Source organism: Pteropus alecto, unplaced genomic scaffold, assembly GCF_000325575.1.
Source record: "Pteropus alecto unplaced genomic scaffold, ASM32557v1 scaffold104, whole genome shotgun sequence".
NCBI classification, from domain to species: Eukaryota; Metazoa; Chordata; class Mammalia; order Chiroptera; family Pteropodidae; genus Pteropus; species Pteropus alecto.
In genome coordinates, this window is record NW_006436664.1 from 5,957,617 (window position 1) to 5,971,109 (window position 13,493).

At 39.4% G+C, this 13,493-nt stretch overlaps 1 protein-coding gene across 1 annotated transcript in view; it reads left to right on the forward strand.

Annotated features, from left to right (window-relative positions):
* The first annotated feature begins 2,208 nt into the window (after positions 1-2,208).
* SNX6 (sorting nexin 6) overlaps positions 2,209-13,493 on the forward strand; it is a 61,330-nt gene continuing 50,045 nt past the window's right edge. Inside the window, exons 1-2 of the mRNA XM_006913483.3 lie at positions 2,209-2,324; positions 10,764-10,831. Coding sequence (XP_006913545.2) covers positions 2,209-2,324; positions 10,764-10,831 — 184 coding nt within the window. The remainder of the gene's footprint in view (positions 2,325-10,763; positions 10,832-13,493) is intronic.

Sequence of the window (13,493 nt, forward strand, 5' to 3'; positions counted from 1 at the left end):
AATTACCATAAACTCAGTGGCTCAAAACAACATATATCTATTATCCTACAGTTTTGGAGGTCAGAAGTGAAAAAGAGTCTCATGGGGCTAAAATCAAGGTGTTGGCAGGCTGTATTCCTTCTAGAAGCTCTAGGAGAGAATCCGTTTCCTCAACTTTTCTAGCTTTTAGAGGCTGCCCGCATTCCTTGACTTGTGGTCCACTTCGTCTATCTTCAAATCCAGCGATGTTGGGCTGAGTCTTTCACACACTGCTATCTCTCTGGCCTACCTAGTATAATCTACAATAGTCTCCCCATTTCGAGGTCAACTGATTAGCAAACTTAATTCTAACTGTAAACTTAATTCCCCTTTGCCATGTAAGGTAACATACTCACAGGGTTCCAGAGAATAAGTCATGGATCTCTTTTGGGGCCATTATTCTGCCTACCATACCACGTAGACTACTTGAAATTAGAAATGTGCCATTCAATGTCATTTGTAATAAGGATAGGCAGGTGTATAGTCTGTTTCAGAAGGCAGCTTTTGGCAACTTTGCTGAAAAATTAACTTTGTATCCTCAGGATGTCTTTAGAACTGCAGAAAGAAGTAAGTGTATGAGCACTTCCAGATCCTTTTTAGGAGCACTCAAATGGCGGGCCCACTTATCTTAGAATTGTCTTGTTATCAGCAAACTTAATTTTGACAAAGAATGGGCTCATGCTATTTCTTGTCCCTTTAAAATTTATGAAACAATGAAATAAGCCAATTGATACAAAAGCAATTTTCAAATAAATGTGCTAATAGAAGACACTTTTTTACTCGTGTTTAATTTGGGCCTTTTTGAGGTACCCAGCCAGTGCCACAGTTCTTTATTCTACTCAGGAAAAGCTTTAGTATAGTCTCACAACATCTATGGTTCAATGAAGTCTTTCCATCCTCGTTGCCTGTCTCCTGGAGAACTGAATCAGACAGCTGAGATTAAAGACAACTTCTCTTTCCAAGTAAAGATCTCATCTCCCAATTGCTACTTCACCCTTCCCTTGTTTCCATACAACAGGATTTAGGAGGAGGTCTCCCACTCCTACTTACTATTCACAGGGTGATTCTAGAAATTCTAAATTTTCTTCTTCCCAAAGTTACTTCGTGCTCAGCTTTCCAGTCTCAGAACCAGTTCCCCTTATTCAGTGGTGGTTCAGTCACTCGGCTTGCATTCTTCTACTCAAACTTAAGTTCTGTCATTATCTTTGATCTGCTTTTCTCCAGTGACCTTTGCCTCCATTCAGTTTTATACATTCCCATCCATGGTTACACCCTAGATCTTGCTGTCACTGAGAGCTGCTATCTGACAATAATAGATTCCAACTTCCCACTTTCTGGCCATAGCATTCTATTCTTTCAGTTCCCTCATTTAGTTACTCTCCCAGCCCCTGTTTTAGTCTAACTGCTGTAATAAACAAATTAAAATCTCAGCACTTATATTAGTTAGCCATTGCTATCTAATAAACTACCCTAAAATTTATTAGGTTAAAACAACAACCATTCATTATGAAGTGTAGATTTGTGGGTCAGCTGGAGTTTAGCTAATTTAGACTGGGCTTATGGCAATGGAGAGTCAAATGAGTACAATCAGAAGCACAAGCAATGTCTTCAGGCCTGGGTACACTGTCAGTTACTTCCATGCTATTGGCCAAAGCAAGTCACAAGGTCAAGCCCAAAGTCAAGGGGCCAGGAAGTACAAAGGGCCATGGCGAAGTGTGGACACAGGGAGGGTGGGAGCATTGGGGCCAGTAATTTAATCAATCACAAGACCTTAACATAATAAAATATTTTTCTCCTTCATTTCATAGTCCAGTGTGGTCAGGAGGGGAAGTCTGCTCTACCCAGTCATTCAGCAACTCAGCCTCCTTCTATTGTGTGTCTCATCCATCTCCTTTGGCTTTACCTTTCTCTGTAATCAACTGGCAGGTATGGTCAGAGAGACAAAGAGTATATAATCATTATGGTAGGCTGACTAATGGCCCCTAAAGATGTCCCCATTCTAATCTCCAGAATCTGTGATTGTTACCTTACATTGCAGATGGGTCTTGAGATAAAGAGATTATCCTGGATTATCTGAGCGGGCTTTAAATGTAATCACTAGTATCTCATATAAGAGGGAGGCAAGAAGGTCAAAAAAGGAAGAAATAGATGTGAAGATCAAAAAAGGTGGAGTGATATGAGGGAGGGGTCATGAACCAAGAATGCAGGAGACCTTCAGATGCTAAAAAAGGCAAGGACATGGACTCCCCTCTGGAGTCTCCAGAAGGAACCAGCCCTGCTAACACCCTGACTAATGGCCTCTGGAAGTAAGAATAAATTTGCTTTGTTTTAAGTGACTGAGTTTGTGGTAATTTGTTACAGAAACAATAGGAAATTAATACAATTGCATAAGAGGTTTTTCAGGGGCAGACACGTACACATCATTTTCACTTGCATCCCATTGAACTGAGTCACACAGCCACTCCTATCTCTATGGAGTTTGGGAATGCAATCTCTCTGAGTGACCAGGAAAAAAAACAGAGGAGAGATTGGTGACTCTCTGTCCTGTCTCCTCCGCAGCCCTTCACGGAAGCTTCCAAACCATGAATCCCAACAGCCAGACTGAACATCTTTTAGCACCTCAAGAGCACCATGATGCTGGCCCACACCAGACCTCACTTCAGTCTCCATGTTGTAGAGAACCCTGTAGCAGGTGATGGTAGTTTTTACTCAAATTTCTGAGACCCTCCCATACCAAGTTTATACAAGGCCCTCATTCAGTTAATTGCAGGAGGGGGAAAGCAATATCTTTAATAATTTAGTTTAGCGATGCTGCCTAGATGCCTTTAAAATGAGGATACACATGTTCTGACTTTCGTTTTTAGAAATTACAAGGAAAAGGAAATTATGTGAATAGTAAGGTCGGACAAGTGATTAAAAAATGTGGTTGTAGAATATATAAGAGTTAATATTTCACTACATTTTCTTAATTAGATAGCAGAAAGAAACTTCAAGAGGTCATTTGGCCCAACTCTCTGCTTCTGAGAAGGCCCAGACAGAAATCATCCCAGACGTGAAGATAGGAAAGTGGACCACAGGGCATGATATGTTCTATTCTAAGATCTGTAGGTGTGGAGAAGTTTGTATAGATCTTTTCAAAGTTCTGTCTTGTTGTGGCCACCAGCCCCTGATAGACACACAGACCACCAGAAATCAGTGAGTTATAGGAGGCACACTCTTTATTCAGCCACCAGGGTCTGCCAGGGGTACGCAGACCCCAAATTAAGCAGCTCCGAAATGTAGAGGTACAGGGTTTTTAAGCCCTAAATCCCATTCTTCATTCTGTCTTAAACACAAAGGTCTATTTTTCTTCTATTCACTAACTGTCAACCCACAGGTCAGTTGTGCAAGTGGGGATACAGAAGCAGAAAGCTTATTGTTAGAATGTTATGTTCCCATGGGTGATGACCTATGTTCCCATGGACGATGACTTATGTTCCCATGGGCAATAGCCAAGCAGTAATTAGCTAGCACAGTCTGAGTCCCAAGAACATCTCTACATAGTCAACATACTTAATGCTAATATCTGCTAGGTACTTTACATGTGGAAGACATGCTGGCCTCTGTGAAGGGTCGAGGGTTGGGGACTTTTCTGGGCCTTGATCATATCCCAAGGAAAGCTAAACCTCAAGACTTCTGTCTGTCTGATTGGGCTGAACTGCTATTAGCAAGTGGCAACTCTCTGGACAATTAATCTCAGTGCCCTAATGTTGCAGGAAGTGACACCTGATGGAGGAAATTGGATGCTCAGAAAACTTTGTTAGAGGAAGGAGAATTTATTAGCTGGCAGAGCGTGTGGGGCTTAACAGCACCAAAGCACGAACTCTCCGTGATTAGATTTCTTACAGCTTATATACCCTTGCAGTGTCCATGCAAGGGGTGCATGATTCCTTTGTCTGAGGTTTTGTGTGCACCTCATCACTCAGGATGGGGAGGGGGAGTTTTGGGTGGAGGCTGCAAGGGGAAAGTAATTCCCAGACCACTGGTCCTATCTATTTATAGATCCTTTGTCTTGTAGGTATGGCAATAGTTTCCAGAACGCCATTTAGAGATCTATAGGGTGTGGTTAATCTATAACCGGCTGAGTCGGTCATTTCTGTAAGCCCTTCCCTTTGCATTTTTCAGATGCCTCCTCTCCTCTCTTACTAAAATTGAGCAAGAGCAAGTGTGTCTCCCTATCATCAGTGTGCACCTCAGTGCATTTGACACCTTGAATCCCTCCAGACCTAAATTCTGAAGAAAGAAAATCAAGATCCATTTATCTCTTCATGCCCTCCTCGTCTCTCGTGTACCCTTCTCCTCACAGCCTATCAGAGCTGAAAGGAGGTGGCACAATAGTCTCCCTCTCCATTCTTACCTCACAGCAAGGTCTCAGGGGCAGGCAAGGATATCTTGTTTACATTGTCAGGGTAGCTCTATGTTCTAACTACTCCACCAGCCAAGGGTCCTGCAAACCAGGGCAGGTAACTGCTCTCTCTTGCTCTGGGGCAGTAAACCTCTAGACTCAAGCCAGAGATGGAAAGCTAGGGAACACAATTAGGGACATATTTATATTCAGTGTTTTAATATTTACAAAAACAAGTCTTACTTCACTAAGTAGCAAAGCCAGGACTCAAATGCAGTTTTTTTCTGACTCAAATATTTGTACTTGAAGAAGTCATTCTTTAACTTTTCCGCTTAAAGTCAAGCTTGCTTTATATTTTCCAACTTTTAAATTCCATCGTATTGCGATTTAATTAAAGCTTTGTTGAGGCTCCATTAAGAGCTCCTTACTATGCTCCCGCAGTGGTGGACTTATCCCTGCCCTCAAGAAGATTTAGATCCTTCGGGGCTTCTGCTGGCCCTGGTCCTGCGTTATCCTCATCTTCCACTTTGAACTGTTTGCCTTGTAAATGAATCGTCCTCGAATCTCTTAATTTGAGTGTAACATCTGTTTCCTATTAGAATCTTGACTGATAGGAAATATGCGACTCTACTGCTGGAACTCATGTGGTGGATGGCTACCTGAGTCGTGCGCCCTTTCATAGTGCAGACTTGTCGCTGCCCAGCCCAGGCGTCGCTATCACTTCCCAGACCCCCTAGTGTCAGGACAGGCCACATGACTGAATGTGGGCAAAGAGATGTTTCCGCCAACAGGCCTGGACCACAAAATCTTCCCAAAAGATTCTTATGCTCTCTCTGCTCTCTTTCAATAGCATCTGAGGCTCTAGGGCAGGCATTCTTAATCATTTTGTACTATGGAATAAACTTTTTATTTTGGAATAAATTTAGAGAAGTTGCAAAGATAATGTCTTAATCCATTTGGGCTGCTGTAACAAAGTATCACAGACTGGGTGACTTATAAACAACAGAAATGTATTTATCACAGTTCTGGAGTTGGGCAAAGTCTAAGATCAAGGCATCAGCAGATCCTATGTCTGGTAAGGGCCCACCTCCTCATACACAGCTGTCTTCTCACTATACCCTCACATGAAAGGGTGAGGGATTTCTCTGGGGCCCCTTTCATGAGGACACTAACCCCAATCATTGGAGGCACTAATCTCCTCCCAAGGAACCAACCTCCTAATACCATCACCTTAGGGATTAGAATTTCCACATACGAGCTTGGGTAGGATGTAAACATTCAATCCATTGCAATAGTAGAAAGAATTTCCATGTAAACAGTCTCAGGTTCTGCCAATGTTATCATCTTATGTTACTGAGGTACATTTGCCAAAACTAAGAAACCAATGTTGGTACATCATTATTAACTAAACTCCGGACTTTATTCAGATTTCACCAATTTGTCCATTAATGTCCCCTTTCTATTCCAGGTTCTAGTCCAGGATACCACATTGTATGTAGCTGTTATGTCTCCCGAGTCTCCTTTGGTCTGTGACAGTGTTTTAGTCTTTCCTTTTTTTCATTACTTTGACATGTACTTTTGAGGAATAATGGTCAGATATTATATTGAATTCCAGAATAATGTTTTAAATATATAAGGTAGGATTATAAAGAAAACAAATCATATTGAAATAGAGGTATCAGAATTTTTAAAATTGTGATACAATAATATATGTGCTTTTTTTTTATTAACACATTAAATAACTAAATCTAGTGATGGGTCTAGTAACTATCTTAATTTTGAATTGGTAGTGAGTATAAACATTATTTGTTGATTCCGTAACTGTAATATATAACATGAAAATATCTGTGTTTTCTCTTGGTAGCAAAGTCTTGGGTACTGCTAATGCTGCTGCAGTTTGTTGCCTAAGTAAAAGCTAGAGAAAATAAAGATGCCATTTTTTTTTACCATTCAAGTTTACAAATTCTCTGAATTTTGTGGCTTCCATGACTGTCCTAAAAAGGATGGCAGAACCACAAGGTGAGAAGAGCCTGAGTTCTTGAATATGTGCATACAGCAGTGACTCTACTACCAAAATGCCTCCCCCTGCCGCTCCCCACCCCAGTCATTGCCAAATATATTTGGCATAAGTAAGAAATAAATCATATGGGGTTACACTACTGAGGTTTTGGGTTCATCCCTTAAAGCAGCTGGTGTTATCACAGTTCTGAGGGTTGGCTCTTAAGCGCTAGCTTTTATGTATATATATATGTAATAACTAACAATACAAAAGTACATATATTTGTATTAATTGAAACTTCTTTTTTTTACAAATAACCAAAAGCTTAACCAAAAAAAGGAGACATTACTGCACGAGTACTGGGGTATCTCACTGGATGCAAGGAGAAGTTAAATTATCAGGCTTCTAAGGTTAAAGAAGGTCCAGGGACCTCAGTGGGAATATTATGGGGTGCTTGTCTCTTATGATAGTGACTCAGCTTCCAACTCTGTCTCTGCATATCTATGCTAAAATTCCTAAGCAGAAGAATCAGACTGGCCCAGCCAGCTTGAGTCAAATGTCCTCCTCTGGTCCCATCATCCATGGCTGGAGGTTTACTGTCAATGACAGAAACATGGCTATTGGGGGCCCACTATCTCTAAGTGAGACAGGCAGTTCTAAGATAATGATAACAATATCATTATGATGAACATCTGCCCTTTTGCCATATGCCAGATACTCTCCTGTGTGCTTTATAGGAATTATTTTAAACCTCCTCAAACCCTCTGAGATAAGTACATGCTATTATACTAGTTCAAAGAAGAAATTGAAGAACATAAAAGTTTAGAAGAAAGTTCAAGGCTCGACAATAATTAAATGGCAAAGCCAGGATTTATACTAGGCAGTCTAACTCCAGAGTCTATGTTATTGTCGCCATATAACATATGAGGGAAAGGGCTCAGAAAGACAGCATGGCTCGCCCATAGTTACAGGTTGCAGGGCCAAGAATTAAATATAGGAGACTGTCCCCAGAGCCCGTGTCCTTTCTTAATCTTGAAGGATCGATAAATCAGAGGAGCAAAGACGAGAAGGAAAGTTGGTTAAGGCAGTGAGAACAGAAAAGAACCTTATGCTACCTGTACATACCAAAATCTGAGCAGCTTCTCTCTCTGGGCCATATCATATTTTGTTTCTTTTAACTATAATGAGAGAGAATGTTTAGCACCACAAATCAAAGGGTTTCCTGGACCTGCCATTTTATTTCCTACTGAATGCAACGTCCAAACACTGCTTCGAACCCACTCTTAAAGTGGAGAACTTCATGGGTCTAGACACTCTTGGGCCCAGCTGGGGCTCAGCAACAGTACCAAAGAGACAAACAGAATGGGGTGCACAGGGTCTGTGGTTGATCCTCCATGGGAGTTTCTAGGCCTTTTGCACCAGGAGTTGGAAGGGGTCCTGGATTCCCGAATGTTTCCTTTCTTGGGATTCCTACGCAGAGGTTGAGGCCACTTCACAGGCTTCCTGGGGCTTAACCTCATTAGCCTTTGCAGGAAATATGGCTCTCACCCAGGTACTCTCAGATCTTAAACAGAGAAAAGCTACTCCTAGGAAGATTAAAACAGAAGAGTGAAGCAGGAGGTTTTACAAGCAATACAAGAGATTTGTATACATTACTCATTCTCCTTTATGCAAACATGTAGATATCTTTTCAGAAAAGAATGCAGTAAAAAAAAAAAAAAAAAGAATGCAGTGACCTTTTGGCATATCTTTCTTAAAAACTCTATGTGTACGATCTTAAGGAAGAAATTCCCAAAAGTCACTTCATTCTTTCTTCTTTAAACTGAGATATAACTCACATACCATAAACTTAACCCCTCTGAAGTATACAATTCAGAAGTTTTTATTACATTCACTATGTGCAACCATCACGACTATCTAATTCCAGAACATTTTCACTACCGTAAAAAGAAACCACAACCCATTAGTAGTCACTCCCTATTTTCCCCACATCCTAACTCCTGGTAATCACTGTCTACTTTAGAGATGTATATGTATAAAGGGGCAATTTTCAAATTTTTTTCTTTTCTTTCTCCTTAAAAACACATCAGTTAATGTCTGGCACTTCCATAAATGCTGTTGGGAAAATAGGACAGCTGCATGCAAAAGAATGAAACCGGACCATTATCTTACACCATACACAAAAATTAACTCAAAATGGATTAAAGACTTGAATGCAAGACCTGAAACCATAAAACTCCTGGAAGAAAACATAGGTGTAAGTGCCTTGACATCAGTCTTGGTGATGATTTTTTGGATCTGACACCAAAAGCAGAGGCAACAAAAGCAAAAATAAACAAGTGGGACTACAACAAACTAAAAAGCTTCTGCACAACAAAGGAAACCGTCGACAATGAAAAGGCAACCTACTGAATGGCAGAAAATATTTGCAAATCATATATCTGATAAGGGGTCAATATCCCAAATATATAAAGAATTCATACAACTTAATAGCAACACACACACACACACACACGCACACCAAAAAAAAAAAAAAAAACCAAACCAATTCAATTAAAAAATGGGCAGAGGATTCAAATGACATTTCTCCAAAGAGGACATACAGATGACCAACAAGTACATGAAAAGATGCTCAATATCACTAATCATCAGGGAAATATGAACCCAAATCATGATGAGATATCACCTCATACCTGTTAGAATGATTATTATAAAAAAATAAAAGAAACAAGTGTTGGCAAGAATATAGACAAAAGGGACCCCTTGTGCACTGTTGGTGGGAATGTGAATTGATGCAGCCTCTATGGAAAACAGTCTGAAGGTTACTTAAAAAATTAAAAATAGAACTACCATATGATCCAGCAATTCTACTTCTGAGTATTTATTCAAAGAAAACAAAAACATTAACTCAAAAGGTACATGCACCCCATGTTCATTGCAGCATTATTTACAATAGCCAAGCTATGGAAACAACCTCAGTGTCCATGAATTAATGAATGGGTAAAGAAAATGTGATATAGATGACATATGTATATGAGTATTATTCAGCCATAAAAAACATAATGAAATCTTGCCATTTGCAACAAGGATGGACCTTGAGTTCATTATGATAAGTGAAATAAGTTAGGCAGAGAAAGACCAATACCATATAGTCTCACTTATATGTGGAATCTAAAAAAAAAAAAAAACCAGCAACGACAGAGCTCATAAATACAAAGAACAGAAGAACGGATTGGTAGTGCCAGCAGTGGGGGGTGGGGGGTGGCAAAATAGGTGTAAAGGGGTCGAAAAGAGAAAAATCTGGTAGAGCACATTTGTAACAAATACTTTAGGAAGCATGTTTACAAAAACCTGTTAATAGTCCCACAGAAGTTTTCATTTTTTTAAGCTGAAGTTCCTTATTCAGTGTTGTAAATAAGATTGTGCAATCCAATTACCAAATTGAAATTTTATCCAGGAGAACACACTTGGTGTTGAAAAATTATAAAAGCCATATTTGTCAGCATAGTGAATGTAATTGTCAATGTTAAGGTTAATTACTTGTTAGTTGAGCAAAAGAATAAAAGGACCTAACTTAAAGGTTAATGTGATAATGATTAAGAGAAGACAAGGGATTTCTCAAGTCTTAAATTCAATCTTCAGAAGATGAAAACATACAGTATTGATGACAGTTGTATTGTGAATGGAAGGAGTATCCAAAAAGACTTGAAGTTGCTAAGTTTTTGTTTTTTCGATTAATCACTTTTTTTAGAGACATCTTGAGTCATCAGCATTCTTTGCAGACAAGGACTTTAACTTACATACTGCAAGGAGTCCAATAATTTTGTAAAATCTTTCAAAAATCCTCTTTTTCTACGGTCTTAAAACACACACACACACACACACACTCAGCTTTGTATCAGGTTGCACAAAAGGTGTGTTCATGAAAATCTGAGTAAAAGTGTACTTTTTTTGAAATTAAATATTTTAGATGTTTGAAAGTTTCTGCCTTTAAATAAAATCAGAATGATCTCTAGGTAAATTCTTCTGACAGGTAATGGACAAGTAGGATTCTTAGCATCCTCCACTGTACCTGGAATGCCAGTTAATTCATTATACCAAATATTTTATTTAAAATAATTGTTTGAAAGATTTGTGGTCTTGTTGCTGTTTTTTCTGTATGGCCTGTATCCTTAAGCGAAATAATGAAATATGACAAAAATTGAGAGAACATATATCTAAATAGAGCTCGGTTTCCCTTCTCCTAAAGTATTTTACATCTGGGCTTTTGGAGCTGGAGAATCTTAAAGTTGGGTCCTTATATTAATTTTTCTGACCACTTATGAGTGTCATATTTCAGGCACTTTCTCATATTTCTTCCAGGTTTTATGTCTTGTGTCTCTACTGCAGTTCTGTGAGGAACGAGATCATCAAATCGTCAATATCGAAATGTAACTTAGAAGTAATTTAATATACATGCTGCAATTGTTCTAGGCCTGGAGCAAAAGTAAACTGTTCTCTACATCTCTCTTCAAGAACTCACGTTAAAAATAAGCAAAATAAAATGTGCTAGACTTTAGTTCAATAATCTTCAGCTTCCAAATAAAATTCTTCCAAATAGAATTAGAGGTACTGACTTTAATCAATTATGCTCCATGTGCCCTGGAGCCTGGATTCTGTAAAGATCATGTCACTTCTTCTCTCTGTCCTCAGGCACCATGGTCAAGATCTGCTGGTTCATCATGGGTGCTGATTCTCAGGTCTGAATCCCTGGGAAGTGGGAGTTGATTGTTTCTCTAAGAGTAATTTTAATCTCTGGATTATTAGCCTTTCCACCCTCAATCTGCTGAGACATAACTTTTATTTTTTTGACTTTCTAGATATGGTGTGTGTGTTGCTTGTTTACTTATTGATTTAAATAAAGTGTGGTTTGCTTTTTTTAAAAAAACTCCTAAGTTATGAGGGAGAATCAAGGAGCAATGAGATTGACAAATGTATTTTGTTCATCTGATTTGGTCCATTAACTGAAGTAAAAAACTTTCAATCTAATAACTTACTAGAAAAAAATTTGTGGATATTTATGTAATCTTGGGACAGTCTTGGGTCTTTTTTGCATTATAACTAAAATAGAAGCCTAAAGGAGGAGTAGATTGATGGATCTAAGCACATTAAATTTATTATTCATTCATTAATTTATTATTTATTTATTTGACTCTCTCAAGATGTAATTAAATGCTATTTCATTCCACATCTCTGTACCTCATAGAGCAGTGCTTCTCGAACTTAGATATGCATGCAAGTCAGTTGGAGATCTGGACAAAAGGCAGATCAGCAGTTCTGGGTGGGCCTTAGTGTAGGCATTGCTAACACATTCCCAAGTGATGCTAATGCTTCTGGTTCCCAGCCACATTTGCAGTTGTCAAGTCAGTCTTGAGGTGGCTTCTTCTGTGTGTCCTTAGTTGTAGGAGCCATTCAGCTAGACTTCAAGCGATTCTCAATGATTGTTGTTCTGCAGTTTAGTTGTAATTTTGATGTGGTCGTGAGAGGAGGCAAGCAGTGTTTACCTACTCAGCCATCTTGACCAGAAATCTCTAAGTATATTAAATTTTAAAACTTGTGCGTGTCAACAACATCATAACCTAAAATTAAAAAACAAAGTTAATTTAAAAATATATCTCTATCATACCTACTAAAGGGCTTTTATCCTTAATATTATAAAGAGCTTTCAAAAGCAAGAGTAGAAATATATTTTCTTAGCCTATATTAAGAACAGAAAAAGGTAATTCACAAAAGATGGAATACAAATATCAAATTAATGAGCAAAGAAAAGTTCAAAGCCACCGATTTTTCAAGAAACACATGTTAAAACAATGGGATTACATTTTTACCTTGTAAAAAAATTATTCAATGAATGTTTTCTTTCATAGCTGCTAGATAGTAGGCACTATACTAGGTGTAGAATATCTTTGTAGAAAAATGGTATGAGGGAAAATGGACCCTTCATACAATGTTGCTGGGAGTGTAAATTAGTACAACATTTCTAAAAAGCAATTTGGGAATGTGTACTTAAAATTTTTGACCAAATAATTGCACATATAAAAAATGACTAGGAATAAAAAAAAAAAAAAATGGCGTAGATGATAGAGGCTCTGTTCATCCCTCTGGTGACCAAATCAAAGTTGTAACAGAAACAAGGAGCAACAGCAAGGAAAAATCACCTGGAATCTAGATGAACAAGACATACAACTAGGGAGAAATCCAAGAAAGCACCCTGCAACGGCAGAAGGTAGGATGGGGTGAGGACACGGGGCTGCCCGGTCCAGAGCAGCTGAGTGAGACAGAGGCTGCAGCAGCAGCAGATGCCTCTTAAAGGGGCAGCTAGCGGATTTTCATGATGACGGACTTGCTCGCTCTGAGTACCAATGCCAAGTCAGCTGTGCGCAGGGGGCACCAAGGATTTACAGGGAGATATTGTTGGAGTGAGGACCAAGGCAAGACTCGCTCGGTTCAGAAGTGCTGGCGGTATCCATTGCTCCCTGATGAGTCCTACTCCCACCCAGTGTGCGGACACAGCACCGCCATTGCTATGACATCATCAAACTGGATAACAGAGGTCACTCCTTCCAGAGGATTCCCCGAAACCCCGCCTCCCCCAACTTGTCCCCACCCAAGCCACATCCAGGTGTATTCTCAGTGAGTCAGGTGCTCCTTGCTGAGACTCACACTGGTGGAGGCAGCTGCCCTCGATTTCTGGTGTGGCTTTTGAGGCAACTATAAGCACAGCGTCTGTGGATTTTGCTTGCTGAATCTTAGCAGGTGGTCCTGGAGGGGTAGAGGCTTGGGCTAAATTTGGCCTGCAGCTGAACCCCTCTTAGGATTGTGCCATTGGACATCTACTTCACAAATCCATACTAATAAGACTGGGAGACTTAGGGGCTTCGCTTAATACCTAGAAACAGACATGGAAAGGCATCCAAAATGGGAAGACAAAGAAGCAGAAACCATATGAGAGTACAGAACAGAGATCCAGATATAATGGAGTCAAGTAATCTAACAGATGCAGAGTTCAAAACATAGGTTATAAAGATGCTCAATGAACTTTTGAGAAGTGTA